The 17,955-nt window shown below is 28.3% G+C and overlaps 1 protein-coding gene across 1 annotated transcript; it reads right to left on the minus strand.

The window, feature by feature from the left end:
• Positions 1 to 4,883: 4,883 nt before the first annotated feature.
• On the minus strand, positions 4,884 to 16,147 carry LOC128385518 (acetylcholinesterase-like). The gene is made up of 4 exons (XM_053344391.1): positions 14,738 to 16,147; positions 12,613 to 14,551; positions 12,356 to 12,537; positions 4,884 to 7,021 (listed from the first exon to the last, which is right to left on the minus strand). The coding sequence occupies exons 2-4, from the start codon at positions 14,508 to 14,510 to the stop codon at positions 6,909 to 6,911; spliced, it is 2,193 nt and encodes a 730-aa protein (XP_053200366.1). The 5' UTR covers positions 14,511 to 14,551; positions 14,738 to 16,147; the 3' UTR covers positions 4,884 to 6,908.
• Between the last annotated feature and the right edge of the window lie 1,808 nt (positions 16,148 to 17,955).

Consider the following 17,955-nt stretch of genomic DNA (forward strand, 5'->3'; position numbering starts at 1 on the left):
TTTAATCTATTGCAAAACTTACAACTCCACCTATCTCGATTTTTGCAAATTCACTGAACTACACATTACTAACACATTATAAATAAATTATAACAACTATCATACACAATTTTATTCAACTAATAAACAACAAATAAATTATAATTGACAATTATTAAGATTAATCTAACGAAATTAGTTAACATCTAAGATAATTAAATTACTTTAATCAATAGTGATATCGCCATCAACATAATTTTCCCTGAAATTTGCCGTTGTACAAAACATATTTGTAAACCATTAAAGTAAGTTAATCAATATTAATAGTGATAATTTATATTTCATCCTAAAAGCTTTTAAATTCAATATAAAGAATATGTTGATTCGACAACTTTTATTAGCAACACTAATATTCAAATTCGAATATTAATGTTAATTTCCAATCCAGTCAAATTAATCACTTAATATTAATATTCAAATTTGAATATAAATAAATTTTTCTGTGTAATCAATTTAAAAAATTTTCAATTGTCTTATGATATGTGATATTTTCCATATTCATTTAAATTAGATTAAATTAATACTAATATTCAAATTCGAATATTGATGATATAAAGTAAGTTTAAAGCAAAGTGAATTGATCAATATTAATTCGACAACCTTTATTAGTAACATTAATATTCAAATTTGAATATTAATATTTTTTTGTATTTAATCAGTTTAAACAATTTTACATTAAGTTTCTATTCAATTGTTTTAGACCAATTTAATACTAATATTCAAATTCATATAAATAATTTTCAATTCAATTACGTTAAATACATTTTTAATTAATTTTAAATTGTCGAATGATATTTGTTATCTATTCAATTTAATTGAATCAATAAACATTAATATTCAAATTCGAATATTAATGATTTCCTATTCGATTAATTTACAAACCAATTGAATTAGATCAAATTAACACTAATATTCAAATTCGAAAATTTTAAGCCTTTTCCATTCCATTAATTAGAGTAATTTACATTAATGTCCTTGTTTTCGATTCAATTAATTTAGATAAATTTTACATTAATATTCAAATCTTTTAGATAAATTTTACATTAATATTCAAATCTGAATGTCCAAGTTATTTATTCTAAATCTTTATATTATTTAAACAATAATATTCAGTATTATTTCTTTAACAAACCAACTTTAAATTAAATCGTATTGTCTTAACATTAATCAATTTAAATAATGTAACAATTAATAACAGTCTAACATCTATTCTAATAGGTATCAATACTTAAAACAATTATAACAATTATAATTATAAATTGGTCTAACAATCAAATACAACAAAATGGTAAGTTAAGAACATAAGTTTAAATATTTGATAATAACAAAAATTTATCGATGATTATCAAAAGATACTATAATGTTGATTATTGATTGCTATCTAAAACAAATATTTAATATATGTAAGGATTGAGAAGAATAGTCGATGTTAAACGTTAATATTCATTTTTGAATATTAATGTAAATTACCTATTGGGTTTTGATATTTGACAATAAACGTTAATATTCACTTTTGAATATTAATGTAAATTACCCATTGGTTTTGAAATCTGATGTTAAACGTTAATATTCATTTTTGAATATTAATGTAAGTTACCTATTGGTTTGGATATTGGAATTTAACACTAATATTCACTTTTGAATATTAATTGTAGATGTAATTATCGAGAAAGAGAGAGAGAAGGAGTCTAAATCTTGAATCTTTCTCTGGTAATATTCCAATTAATTATCTTATAATATTGTAAATCAAAAAAAGGAATGGGATATAATTTTGGATTCTTCAACCTTCATTCAATTTTTGTTAGAACCTAAAATTATATCCCATTCCTTTTTTTGATTTACAATATTATAAGATAATTGGAATATTACCAGAGAAAAATTCAAGATTTAGACTCCTTCTCTCTCTCTTTCTCGATAATTACATCTACAATTAATATTCAAAAATGAATATTAGTGTTAAATTCCAATACCCAAACCAATAGGTAACTTACATTAATATTCAAAAATGAATATTAACGTTTAACATCAGATTTCAAAACCAATGGGTAATTTACATTAATATTCAAAAGTGAATATTAACGTTTATTGTCAAATATCAAAACCCAATAGGTAATTTACATTAATATTCAAAAATGAATATTAACGTTTAACATCGACTATTCTTCTCAATCCTTACATATATAATTCAACATTCTAAAATTTCTTTACTCTTTCATTTTATTAGATATCGGCAATAGAAAGATTCAATACAAAACTCAAAACACAAATGAAACCAACGTTTTGCTTCCTTTGTTACAAATCACTATTTATCCTCAATAGTTTTGAATTACAGGTAAGCCAAGATTTATTAGATATAATAAATAATTATGTTTCTGTTTATCCTTTCAATCATCACCGATCAATGATTCAAAATTATATAGAAAAAAATTTCCAATTAAACATGAAGATAAAAACTTGTACAAGTTGTAAAGACAAATTTAAAAGAAAACGTAAATTATGTCAAAATACAGTTTTCAATGGTCTATTTTGTGATAAAATACCTGAAGAATTAGAATCATTAACATATTTCGAATTGAAAACAATTAGAAGAGTTGAACCATTCGTAAATATAGTCAAAACTAACCCATTTTATTATCAAACAGAATTTAAAGGTGAAATATTTTTTATTCCTCAAGACATTGATGAAATAAAACAAATATTACCCAAATCATTAAGTGACACCGAAACAGTTTTCTTAGCCGATAAATCTATATATGAAAATTCAAAACGAAAAGATTTCTTAGTTCGTCCAGAGAAAATAAACAATGCACTCCAATGGTTGCAAAAACATAATGAACATTATAAAAATGATGTAACAATACATAAACTTTCCACGAATGATATAACTAAACTACAAAATATCAAAATTATACTCGTTGAAAAATATATTCCAGTTATCAAAAAACCTTATAAAATATTATTAGCTAAAACTTTAAATAGTAAATCAACTCTCATCTTGAATGACTTAAAGATCAATATAGCTTTATTGACACATTTTTCAACGCTGATTATTATTCAAATAACGAATTTAGCTGAATGGACTCCAGATCTTTATGATTATGCTATCATAGCCGCAAGTCAAATTAGAATTGATTTAAATGGCTTAACAATTCAAAATGAACCATTTATAATTCATTTATCAAATAATTCTTATAAAATTACATTGAAGGATAGATATTATTTTCAGAAAAAAAAACAAGACACAATCAATACTTTATATGAAATTCTATCTACAATAAAACATTTAACATTTGTACAAATAAATTCAATTTATTTAAGCTACATATGTATAAATGAACATTATTATATTATGAATATCGATGGTTGGTTACCAACTGGCCGAAAAACTTCGAGTACAAATGGTAAGGCTGCTATTTTTGAATTTACCAATATATCAGAAACTTTAGAATTCATTACTAAAACCACGAATCTTAAAAATTCCAACACAGTAGACATTTATTGCTATCAAATTGAAACAATCATACAAACAGAAACTTTTAAAAATTCTTTTGAAGAGCACAACTTGGAGGATACATTGATATTAGGAGAAAACCCAACACAATTCACAGTACAAGAGATCGTTGATAAATGTAAAGACACAAAAATAATATTACTAGATAGAGCAAAAATACCACCCCTGAAAACATACGATGCAATTGATTATGAAGAATTAGCATTCCCACAATTATATCCATATGGAACAGCTGGATTTAGCTCTATAGATGCCAAATTGACCAATATTCATCATTCAAATGATAGAAGCAAAAAAGCATTAGAAATAGCTGCTTACTTCAAATCACGTATCTGGAACAATTTTTCAGAACATTCAAAAATAAAAGAATACATATATTATTCCTTAGTAACATATGAAAATGCCAAATCATTATCCGAATCAACCGTTTTAAGTAAATTAGTGAATGATGAAAAAACGAATCTATTAAAACCAAGATTACATGCATCGTTGATCAATATGAGAGGATATTCAACTTATTGGCGAAAAGCAATGACAGATTTATTATCCATAGTAAATTTATTAGGACCACCACACTTTTTTTTGACATTTTCAGCAAATGAAACAGGTTATCAAAAGAAATGAAAAACAAAAATGTAAACAAAACAGTCAATTGATTTATTGAAACTCCACCTGGTGAATGGTTGAGACACGACAAACCACCGAGGTGCCGCCATGGGCACTCAACTAATTGTTTAGTTACAAAAATAGTTTTCAAGTTAACCAATTGATTAAAACGATTGCACCTTTGTAATTTGTAATTAGTATTAATTGCGAGTCCTCATTTGGAGAGTGAAAAAAGTTTTCAATTCAAATCTCAAGATGACCAAGTCCATTTTTTGTACTGAGCTTCAAAGGAAACCAAATTGTGACCACAGTCATCAACGATTTTCAACTTAAATGAGAAAGAGATGAACAATCCTGGTAATCGGTTTGTAAAACAATTAATCAACTTAATCTATTAATTGTTTAATTAATAAAAGTCGAAGAGCTGAAATAAAAAATCCGATTGAACATCTTCATCTAGAAAAGTTACAAAAGAATCCACCAGATGGCGCATCAAAACGTTAATTGTTCGAAAAATTAACAAAGTTTCATTTTCGCAATTGGAACTTTTTAATTGTGATTTTAAAAGAGAATCTCAAATTCTATTTAATGTAGTGGAACATCAATAAATCGTAGATTAGCCCCTCTTTCAGAATTCTCAACAACTTCCTCTATTCATGAGTATTTAAGAGGCTCTGATTGAAAATCCTTCGATAAACCGGAAATAAGATCACAGAGAAAAAGATAATAATAATTAACGAATTAATTGTTTTCATATAATAATACAATGTAATGTTATGATGTAAAGATGAACACAACCATCAATTCACTAAATCAGTGATCCCATTGATTTGATTTGCTTTTTTTTACAATAAAATTGATTTAAATTGTTGATAAATTCAAATTCATTCATTTTCTTCAATCAAAATTTTTGTTAACATTTAACTGGATCAATAAATTATTAATAATTGTCCAATAGTTTACGATTACAATTGATTAGATTTTACAATCCATTTGGATACGAAAACATTTCTAATTGATTAACATTTGTTTTGCTTTTTTTTGCCTCATTCAACTTTAATCAAGTTCATTCATGTTAATTGTGAATTTGTTGTTTGCTTTTATTTGTAATTGATTGTTGGTTAATCAAGTGAATTTAATTGTTAATTGTGTTGGTATTTCATTTTATGTGAGTCAATTAGTGAGTGAGTGAGAGAGTTAATTGTTAATTAAGGTTCTGGAAGGAAATGGTCACAACCATAAATTTCAATGTTAATTTTAATCATTACAACCATTTAACTAACTAATTGTAATTAATTGTTTTCATATTTATAAGCATTATAATTATTGCAATGGTTACGGTTAAATTAACTAGAGTGTTTTTTTTGTTGATTAACTTAATTACAATTGAAATGTATCATTGGTTTAAGATTTTGATGACTTTAAGCTCAATTGAGTTACTGGTTTAGTCTAAGATAAATTAAATCAACAATTAACACCAAAATAATCACTGAATCAAATCAAGAAATTGAAATTAAAACAAAAATCCTAATTTGAGGTATTGTTGGTTAACTCAATGGTGGTAATTAAATTAGATTGGATTAATGAAATAAGAAGGGATTTGAGGATAAACAATTAAAAAGATTTCCAATTTGATTTGTTGATCAGTTGATTAGGTAAAAGTTAATTGTTGAGTTAATTATTATGTATATATTTATAAGCGACGATAACACAACCTTTGTTTTTGTTTTTCCAGTTAAATTGAACATGATTAACAAATTAATTGTTAATTTGTATTGACAACGATGATGAAGATGTTGATAAATGGACAGGGAAGGCGAAACGTTCAATTTATCATAATATTATCAGAATGATGATTAAGAGACGATGAGAATATAATTAAAGTTAATTGTTGACGAAGAAGAAAAAATGAAAAAAAAGATCACGATATTATCCTTTCTATGAGTTTATCCTTAGAATCTGATATTGGTGAAGTTTCCTTAATATCCTTGCGATGATGATGATGATGATGAGAGATGATAATGATTAGGATGATGAAGATGCGACACAACCTTTGGTTTCGTTATTATTATTACTATTTATAAGAGAGAGAGAGAGTGAGAGTGAGAGAGATATATAATTGTGCTCCCGTGGATATTGATGATTCTTTAATATTAATAATTTATCCTTTGGTCTTCAGGTGATTCCTTGAGTTGATATTATCCATCCAGGGGATGAAAAGATGAGGATAATCAGAGATGATCAAGATAATCCTATGGTTCCAATTATATTAATGTAATAATGGTACACCTTGTGTACCATATATATAACAAGGTAAATGATATTAATATACGATATCAGGTTAATTTTGTTTCCATAATCAAGTAATTGCATTTTTTTTCAGTTCAATTATCGTTACCAATGGACCAGAATTTATCATTTCCATGATGAGATTTTCAATCGATATGTTGATTATATATTGGTAATTGTGATAATATTAAGAGCGGTGGTGATGATTTGATTAATTCATTGGTAACAATTCTGTTATTTGACAATTAAATTGTGGAAATAATTTCAATTCTCTCTCGATGATGATGATCTTCGTTAAATCCTGTTAATTGTTATGATTATTATTATGCTAGGCACTAAAATGAGAGTTAATTGTGATTATTAATTTTGTTTTCCTCCATTTTTCATGTATTGATTTGCTATCAAATGGTCATCTTTGATTTAGATGTTCATCTCATTGAGTTTTAATTAATCAGCTTGATGATTATCTCATTGGGAACCAAATTAGTATAATTGTTACCATTGAAGTGACAAGGCTCCAAATTGTTGATTCCAATTGATTTGATTTATTGATACAAGTTGAGTTATGACGGTTTTCTGAATATACAATTAATTAATCAAGTAAAAAAAAAGAGAGATAAACAATTAGTTTGGTAAACAATTAAATAAACTAATCATGATAAACTTTAATATTATCACAACTATTATAATATTGGATTGAATTTAAACTTAAATTGAAATGAATGTTAATTTAAGTAAACACTGAATCAAATGTTTACACAATCAATTGACTTGATTAAGTTAAATTATTATGGTTAAATGTTGATGAGAAACTAAGGAGAAACAATTTAAATTACAATTTCAATTGGTTAAGTTGATTGATTGTTCCAATACATTAAATCATCAACGATAAACAAAAGTGAGGAAAGTTTTTCCAATAAAAATGTTTACACAATTAAAAACAATTGTTTGCAAATGGTAACGATTAATATGATAACATGATTAATCCTTGACAATTAAAACTATCAGTTAATTCAAATTGATTGTGACTTGATAAGTATTCAAACAATTAAAAGGATAATAATTTTACCAGAAAAATGTTGATATAAAAAAGTTTGTCATCTAAATCAATCAAATTGAATGAAGATGAAAATATAATGATGAGGATGAGGATGAGGATGAGGATGAGGATGGAGATAAGGATGAGGATGGAGATAAGGATGAGGATGGAGATGATGTAATGTCAATAATTTGGAGAAAAAAGTTTTAACAAGAAATTGTGATTAACTGTCAACAGAATTAAAGAAATAAAAAAGATTTGGTAAAGTGTTTAACATCAATCACATGGAAACCTTGACAATTAGAAAAGAAATACCAACAAATTGACAACAATTAAATTGACAAACGACAATTAAACTGAACTGGATTGAGAAACAAACCAAGTCTATAATAATAATAAGACGATAAAAGCAAATAATCACAATTATAATTGCAAATTGTGAATGAAAAGATTTGCTGATGATTGAAAATCCGAAGAAAACAAAATAAGATAAACAAAAGCGAGTTTGAAATAAACCAAAGAGATTGTGATGATAATCATGATGCTAATTATCATGATTATATTCCGATTGATTGAAATCTGAGTTGAAATAAAGAGATTGTGAGAAACAAAATCGCTGACTAATCAAATAGATGAATTTGGTTCATGATAATTTATTTAAACTTCAATCTTGTTGTGTATTCAAAAAGTTCAGGTAAAGTGAAGATGATAATCGTAAATGTTGATAATATGAATATGAATTGAATAACTTTGAATATCGTAACTGATTTAATACAATCAACATTCAACAACATTTTACATGTACATCGATTCAATTTCAAGGATGAGGAGCAAGATGATTACTCAGGATATAATTATTTCTCCATCCTCATCATCATCATCTTCAAATCTCACCATAAATCTCATCGCTCCTCTTGAAAATACCTGGAGCACACGAAAATAAGTTATTATTTTTATCATCATCATTAAAATTGATTTATAATTTAAACATAAATATATTATCATGAATGAATAAATTGTAAGGTGAACAAGGAGGAAAAAATCAGATTCTTGATGATTGTTGAAATTTTGCTCTTCATGTAGTTTCATTTGCCTTTCATGTTTACCTATGGAAGAAAAAAAAACTTTCTCTTCCTCTTTCTCTCTCTCTCACTCCAATGATATTAGAACTTTTTTTTTCATCTTCTTTCTACTTCTCGAATTGAATTTATCGATTATTTCATTTCTCTCTTTCTTTCTCTCTTTCTTTCTCAAGATAATTCTGGGATTCTCGATTTACTTTTTGGTTACCTTGTTAAACCAAATTTGAAACAAATTGTTTAATTTCAACTCGAATCAAATCAACATTTGATCATCATCACAATTTATTATCAATTGTTGATGGATTTGTGTTAGTAGTACAAAATGATTGACATAATAAATTGTCAGATTTACTTGATTAGAAACAATTTATCACTAAATCGTAATTTAATTCTGATAACTGACAAAATGAACAGACACAAAACTATTATATATAAACACAGATTATTGGATTAAATTGTATATTCAATTATATTCACAATTTTCCAAATCATCAATTCAGTTTCTACGATTATCATTATTATTTTTCATTGGTGAATAATTGACAATCGTAATAATTGTAATCAATCTTGAAAAGCTTTCAAATGGTGAATGATGATCAACAATAACAATTGGATAACATCAACATCATCAAAATAACGGTTCTAATAATAAGTATTAAGACACTTTAATATGTTATTATTGCAGAGGTGAAAATAAAGTTACAATTATAAATGATGCTGATCTCATATTATTTTGCTCATCTTCCACTTCCTCTCCTCCTCTTTCACCCACTCCCACTCTCATCCTCATCCTAATCCTCATCTCAAGGGTGAAAACACCAAAGAATCTGAAAGTCTGTGTAGATATAATTTATATCTAAATAATACATATATCTTTTTTTTTGCTCTTCTTTTTCATCTTCTTCAACTTGTCTATTCATCTTCTTGTGTGACATTCATCCAGATCAGATGTAGATGATGATGATGATGATGATGATGATGATGATAAGTAAGAAGATGAGTGGAAGGAGGATGATAAATAAGATAAATAAGGTAAGATGGTGAAGATAAGGACCTGAGGTAAAATCGATCGCAGGTCGAATGACGATGATGATTTTTTCCATTCTCTATTTGGATTCTTTCTTCTGGGATTCGTAGCACGAATAAGAGATGATGATAAAAATGATGATGAAGATAAAGAACAAAAGGAGAAAGAGAGAAAGAAAGAGAGAGAGAGAGAGAGACTGATGATCATCTTCTGAATCGTTTGTAGTTTCATCTTTACAGTTATTTTTTTCTGATTCTTGAGGTTTTTTTTTCTTATTGTATTTTCGGTTATGTGATATAACAAGAAAAATAAAGTTCAATAAGTAGTATCATCTTTATCATCATGATCATGATTGGTTCATGAAGATGAACATGAACCAATTCTTAAGTAACTGATTCATAAGATTATCTAAAATAATATTTTATTTATTGTTACATCAAATATATTATATTCTGGTGATATACTTTGCAATCCTCAGTTTACCCTCATTGGTTATCTCTCTATTTCTGTAAATTTTCATGAGAATTTCAATTTTTCATGATTGACGATTAGAGTCTAATGATAATGTTCAATAATCTGAAATTCATTCAGTTCAAATCTCAATTCAAGATTCAGAGGTAAATATAAATTGAATTCATGGATGAAAATAATCATCATCATCATTCAGCATCAGATCAATATAATAACTTATCATCATTTTTCATCTTTATCATAATCGTTATCATGACAATCAATATGCCCTCAGGCAAATTATAATTGTCTACTTTTGGATGATTATTTAAATTTAGTTTGTCATCCAATTTGATTAACATTATTGATTGGAAACATTTTCTTTAGCATGTTAATGATTTTTTTTTTCAAAAAAAAAGTTACTTTCAACAAAGACAATTAACTAAATCATTGTGATCATTGATTGATGATTTAAATTGTAGTTTGGTTGAATGTTACAGAAAACAAATTATCCTCAATGATTAATGATCTTGATAAACTTGAAAATGTAATTCAATTTGATTTGTTAATTGTAAACATTTATGTCTGATTATTATTTATGATTGGCAAAAATTACAAATTGATAAATTGATTAACTTAATGATGATGGAAACAGGAAAATCAATACAATTGATACAATTTACCAATAATCAATAATCATGATTGAATTAACATATCGACAAATTTATTGATTACTTATCAATCTTTGTCAATTATAATCAACCAATGATATTATTAACAATGAAAATTAATTACGTTGATTAGTAAATTGTAACAATAATTGTGTGAGGATTAAAATTATTGATGCAACATTCAATTGTTGTAATTAGATATTAATGAAAATATTATTGATCATTGAAACTTAACTAATCCGATATGAAAAGATTAATTTAACAATTGAAAATAAAGTAATCTGATTATGATAATTAAGGGAAAGGAAAATGATGAAAAAACAATCAGCCAAAATCCTTAATTGTTAAGTGAAACTCACGTTTGATTTAATCACAAGGATGAAAGAGAGAGAGAGAAAAAAAATGAACGAGAGGTTAATTAAGTTTCTATTGCTAATTGTTAATTATGGAAAATGATACTTAACAAAATATTAGAATCTAATCCAGAAATTAATTAGATTGTTATATTAGCAATTTGATAGTAAATTGGGAAACTGTTAATTGTAACAATTTGTTGATTGGATAGGTTGTTAAATGTATTCCAAGGGATTGAGATTCTTGGAGTGAAAACTTATCCAATCTAAATTGTTTTTATTGTCAGTTAATGATGATGAGGATGAGGATGAGGATGAGGATGATGATGAGGATGATGAGGATGATGATAAGGGTCTAAAAAAGGGATTGGGATAACTGGACATTTTGAAAAACTGACCAGAACTTTGAGATTGACCATTTTATAGGGTGAATCTCATGAGGCAATGAAAGTGTCATTAGTTTTGACCAGACGATGGAGATAAAGATGAGAATTGTTCAGATTCATGATCAACATTGAGATTGTCATTTTATTCTGGAAGGATGAACAAGATGAAGATAAAAATAATCATCCGCATCATTATCATCAAAGTGTGAACTTGTAATAGAGATGCTTAAGTTTTAATCAGATAAGTTTAGTTGCAATATCGGGATAAAGTTTCTTGCAAAGATAACAATTCAGTTCAGAATACAGATTCATTTACATGATGATAATCACCAAGATCACAATCATTTTAATGCAACATTATATTTGAACAAACGATTGGCTAATATATTTGCTTATTAAATGTTGACCATTACCAATTGTTTATGACAATTTACTACTATTAGTATCTATTGTTATTGCGGTTCTATCATTATTTTTAATTGTCCAATTGTCCAATTAATTATTAATAGTTGAGAAAATAATTCATTCAACTTAAACACAATCAATTGTATATCAAAATTAATGTTCATTTAAAATTAACTAATGATAAGTTTTTGACTGGCATCAATTTAAATGAACATGAATTAAATGTTTCGCGTTTGATTAATAATTCATAAATTGTAATTACTTTTTATTAAGAAGTTAATTGTTATAATTAACTTTTTTTTTCTTCTTTCCCTCACCTCTAGATTGTAGTGAAAAATCAATAACACAATTAAGTGAGAAAATTAATCAATGAAGTGAAACAAAGAGTAATCAACTTTTTGTCTTTTTCCAAAAGAAATTGTAATTGCAATTGTGTTTGCCTTTGATTAGAAAATGAATCAAGTTTATCGTTACAATTAAATCTAATTGTTACTCACCTAGAGCGTTGATTAGTTGGGGTAAAAAGTTTTTCCAAAAGGCACATTGTTTTGCCCGAAGACCTCGTCCGATTGATGAATCGTTGGTCGAAATGACCAGATACTCTTTCTCATGAGCGGTATACTCAGGCCACACTATACTCTCCGTAGCGTCACTTTCGATAGACTGTCGATTGGGATTCCTGAAGATCAATTTAATTCGTAACAATTAACCAATTTTCGTAATGAATTACGATCATTCTTGTATTATTACTTACCCTGTTTTCGCAAAGTTAGCCCAATATCTCATGATTCGCCTGCTTAACTGAACTTCCGCCTGAGTATAGCCATGAACTGGATCTAAAGGTTCACCAAGGACAAATTTGATCTCCTCTCCGTGAATTACCCCCATCCATGAAGGCCAAAAGCTTTTAGATGATCGATGATTAAAATAATAAGACCAAACATCGTTACCCGATAAAGCGTATCGATAGGACATCTCGTTAACTGGACAAGTGAATTGATAATCACCGACAAACTTATCGGTTGCTTCACGATTTTCAATCTGATCATCAGGATTAACCCAATGTGTATACTCATAGATGATTGATTCTTGAGCCAGAGGGGAAAGATGAGGATAAATTGTTCGTATGAGAGATTGAAATTCAGCTCGGGAAACATAAACACTCTCCGAGAGGTTAAATATGTGAGGTGAATGATAGACTAGGTAATAAGTTCCCTCATCTCGATTGGAACCTGTCAAGATGGCGGTGTGCTTGAAATTCTTGGTTCTCAATGAAATCTCTGGATCCTCATCGAGAAATGAACCATCAACTATCGGAATAAAGGCAAAATCAACCACACCGGTGGTCACCTCTTCTTTTGCAACCAATACAGAGGCGGGTATAGATTGCATACACTCAATGATTGACTTTAGGTCTTTTCGTGTGGTGTGTGAATCACATCCAACCGAACGGGCCAAGGCGAGGCTTCGTGCATAAGCTTTGTTACGATCAACAATTGCCCAAGGGCAAGTGGCCGAACCAGATTGTAATATTGCTTGGCTGAAAACGTTACGTGAGAGCGGGGAAAGTAAATGAAGGGCAACTGAAACGGCTCCAGCTGATTCACCGAAGATCGTTATATTTGCCGGATTACCACCGAAAGCGGCGATATTATCTCGAATCCATTCCATTGCCATTAGCTGATCAAAAAGACCCGCGTTACCGGGTGCATCAGAGGTGTCAAAAAAGATGAATCCAAGGGAGGCAACTCGATAATTAATTGAGACAAATATAATTGACTCTTCCCCTGCCAGGACGGATCCATCGTAAAAGTCAAGGGATGAGGTTCCCGACCAAAAGCCACCTCCATAGATCCAAAGTAAAACTGCCGCTGATTTGGGTCTAGGACGTGGTACCCAAATATTAACAGAAAGACAATCTTCATCTAAAGGTACATTTGGATTCCATTCGGTGGCACCTTTAAAGTTACCAAAAAAGGTGTCATTTACCTGGAAACATGCACCCGAAAATGAGGTTGCATTAAAAATACCCTCCCAAGAGTCGACTGGCTTAGGGTGACGGAAACGGAATCGGCCGGTGGGTGGTTTTGCATAACGAATACCTAAGAAAGCATCGACTGGTTTACCTGTGGGCGAGGTGACTGAACGACCACGAACATAACCTTTGTTGGTTAACACAATTAAGGGATCATTTTGATATGCTGAATAATGAATTTGATTATAACTTGAAAACGACGATGATGAAGATGAAGATGATGAAGATGATGATGATGATGAGGGGAATGATGAATCGGCATAAAAGAGATTATCATCATGAGGTAAGGCGGAGGAAAAATTATACCTCGAAGATTGAAATAAAAGGATTACCACAATTGGGATAATCCAATGGATCCAAAAGGTTTTTACCAAAAAGACAATGATTGATTTAATTGTTGAACCGATTAGACAAAAGTGAGAGAAATGCTGTTTATTTATAATCGAATCATCTTGTTGATTGTTAATTGTTTCCCTTTGCGATTGAATAATTATCTTCTTACAATCAGCTGGTAAAACTGTGCAATTGATTAATTTTGTCCTGGTTTTCACCGGTTTTCCGGTTGATAATCTTTCACCTTTAGTGGTGAATTGCGATGATTTACTAATTGTTAACATGTTATTTATTTGCCCTTCTAATTGTGACAAGTGAAATTAAGCTGGATAATAAATTAAATGAAAATAGAAAATGATTTAACAAGACTAATTAGTTAAAAACACAACTAATTGTCAACTCTACAATTCAACACTAAAAAATGAACTGGGTGAAAATGGTGATAATGATGAAGATGAAGATGAAGATGAGGATGATGAAGATGATGATGGCGACATCCACAGAGTTTTACCTTTATCCAAATAAAGTAGATTAAAAATATTACACCGATGAGATTATCTTTTCAACCATCACATTGTTGTTTACAGGGATTAGAGATTAATAAATATACTTGAGCTTCTTTGGTTATATCTGTTTACCTTTATTGTTGTTTTCTGCAAGCTCGATGTTTCCTATTGATTAATATCAATTGTTAATGATGATGATGAATGTTGATTAATTGTAGTATCATTATTTAATCCATGATAAACTCACAATCAGCTACAAATTATTGATTAATCTGATGTTTAGGTTTCCAGTTTCTCTGAGGGTTTAGGTTGATAAATATATTATATGAGAAAAAAATTAACAGAATAGGATTAAATCAGTTAATCATATGGATATTTGAGATAATCAGAATTAAATTGGTGCGATGGTGATGATGATAAATGGATGATGATGATGATGATAGAAATTGAAACATGAAGAATAGAAAACAAATATACTGAAGAAGAGGAAGAAAAAAAAGAAGCGAAAATTTATCGGTTCCGGTTCCGTTTCGAATGGAGTTTGCAATCGATTTTAGAATTTATTAATTAAGAGAGAATTATGATGATGATGATGATGATGATTAAGAAGATTAACAGGAGATAATTAAGCGAATAAATCAACAGCAATTAACGATAAAGGATGAGGAGAAGGAGGAAAAGATAATTAAACCAATAGAGATGAATGAGAATCTGATTGTGGCTTTTTGACCAGAGATTCTGGATGATATGGAAATGGAATTAATTAATTGTGATTAAGTTGATTCTCGGGGAGGATTTCAGGTTATTATTGGTGAGAATTTACTAATTGGTTGATTTTAAGATGATTTAAAGAGATTGGAAACAATTAACACTTTAACTCGTCGTTGTTGATGTTTTGTTGCTGTTTCGGTTAACACAATTGATTTAATTTCTTTCAGTTGGTTGATTGTTGGAAACACACAATTAATTAATTGATCTTCTTCTTTTTCTTACTTCTCTGTTGATTAATTATAGACAATTAAACTAAATTAAATAAATAACAGAAGAGAAAAACTAAAAAACACTAACACACAACAACGAAAACACAATTAGATTAATAACAATAGAGAAAAACGAAAACAGTAATTTTTTTTTCTTCTCTCTCACTCTCCCTCTCTCTCTCTCTTGTTTTTATCTTCTCTTTCTTTGCTCTTTCTTCACAATATCATCATTCTCTTCATCATAATCTTCTTCTTCTTTTCACCTCCATTCCCATTTGGAATAGAAGAAAATATTCCAAGAGAGAGTGTTAGAGAGAATGAGAGAGAATATGAGAATTTGTAGAAAGAGAAGAGAAAATCTGATAGACAGAAGAATTAGAAAGAAGATATCACAGGGAAGAGAAGATAGAATAAGATGATAAAAGAATACATGGAAAATTCTGTAGAAAGAGAGAGTTAAAGGTTCATCATCTTCCTGAATTCTGTTCGATATAAGAATCGTTTGGAATGATTTCGAATTCGATTTTTTAGAATTTCGATTACGATCGAACTGTTCACTCTCCTTTTTCTCTTTCTTTATTCATCGATTAGATGAACTTTCAGAACTTTTTGAATAAAAATCGATTCAATATCGATAATCATCTCAGATCGTTTTCAGTTGCAATTCCAAATCCAGGGAACTTTAATATCGACCATGCGTATGGATATTCACCAGAATTATCATCTCTCTCTCTCTCTCCCTCCCTCCCTCCCTCTCTCTCTTTTATCATCTTCATCATCATTATTTATTCATTCCCTTTCCTTGTTAAATCTGATTCCATATTATAACAATTCCTCTTGAGAATTTTAAATTTTCTCAATCATTTCGAACAATCTCTTTATATCATTTTCTTATCTTACTTTTTTGTTCTCTTCTCCATTACCTTAAATCTCTCATTAACTATTCTCTCATAATAATAACTACTAATTAGATTCACAACAACAACAATTAACTTAATTAAGAAAAAAAACCATAAAGAGAATAAAAAAAAACTTTTCCAACTAAACATTAGCTACAAATTTCTCACTAACTTTTTCACGAGTTTAAACTTATCTAAAACTTGACCATAAAAATCCTAATCATGGACAAATTAACTTTTACTATCAAAGTTAATTGTTCATTTTAATTAACTAAATTCAATTTCGAACAATTGATGATCTCGCCATCTATCGGTGGATAAAAGTTCTAAAATCGAGCAGGTTGTCCAATCTACTCACAGATGGCGCTAGAAAACGTTCGCAATTAAATTAATTAAATTAATTTAATTTTCGTCTAAATTTCTTGATTTAATTAACAGTCTAATTGAAAATTAATCTCCCAATGAAAACAGAAAGAGCAAAGAATTAAATCCAATAAGAAATTCAGAGAAAAATAATAGTTTTATTGATGTTTTTTTCCATTGGAAAAGTTTTTCATTTTGATTGTTCACATCTCCAATTAATAGAAAGATTTAAATTGTTACAATAATTTAATGTTACATTTTCGAGAATCCAGATGATTAATGATTAATCAGCAATAGAATCACAAGTTGTTATTGCTCTTTAATTAACCTTGATTAACTTTCCAATGTTTTTAATTTTTGTTTTTCTAAATTGTTGATTATCATCTGTTCAATTGTAATAATCAAATTGTTATTCAGTTAATTAGCAAACAGATTACATGTGACGATGAATACGTAACAAATTAATCTTGATTTGTATTCCTCTCTCTCTCTCTCACCTCACAATTAAATGGAAACGATGATTAGTTAACAGGTTTCTCTTTCTTTCCTGTCTTTTCTCTTTCTTCTTATTTTTCTTCTCTTTCGCTTTCTCTGTCTATTTCTCTGTCTACATTTTCTCCATTTAGAATCTCAAACGTGTCATGTTTTCAATAGAAAATTTGAAAACAGGTAACCCATTTAATCATTTGGTGATCATTTACTTTCCACTAATCATCGGATTGACAATTAATTGTTAACAATTAGTCTCTCATAGTGTTTTAATTGGTGTTAATTTGGTTGGTAAACTGTTAAAACAATTTAAATTAAAATGGTTAAAACTCAACGGATGAAAATTGCCAATGAAAAGGCTTCCAAAAATGTAACTCTCAGAGGAAACGTACCCAAAGCCGGTGTAAGTATTTAATTAATTACAATTAATTTCTATTCTGTTTAACTAATTCCATCTTCCATTTTATCTTCCTTTTCCTGTGACAAGAACAA

This window comes from Panonychus citri, unplaced genomic scaffold (genome assembly GCF_014898815.1).
Source record: "Panonychus citri isolate SS breed McGregor unplaced genomic scaffold, ASM1489881v1 Contig00049, whole genome shotgun sequence".
NCBI lineage: Eukaryota > Metazoa > Arthropoda > Arachnida > Trombidiformes > Tetranychidae > Panonychus > Panonychus citri.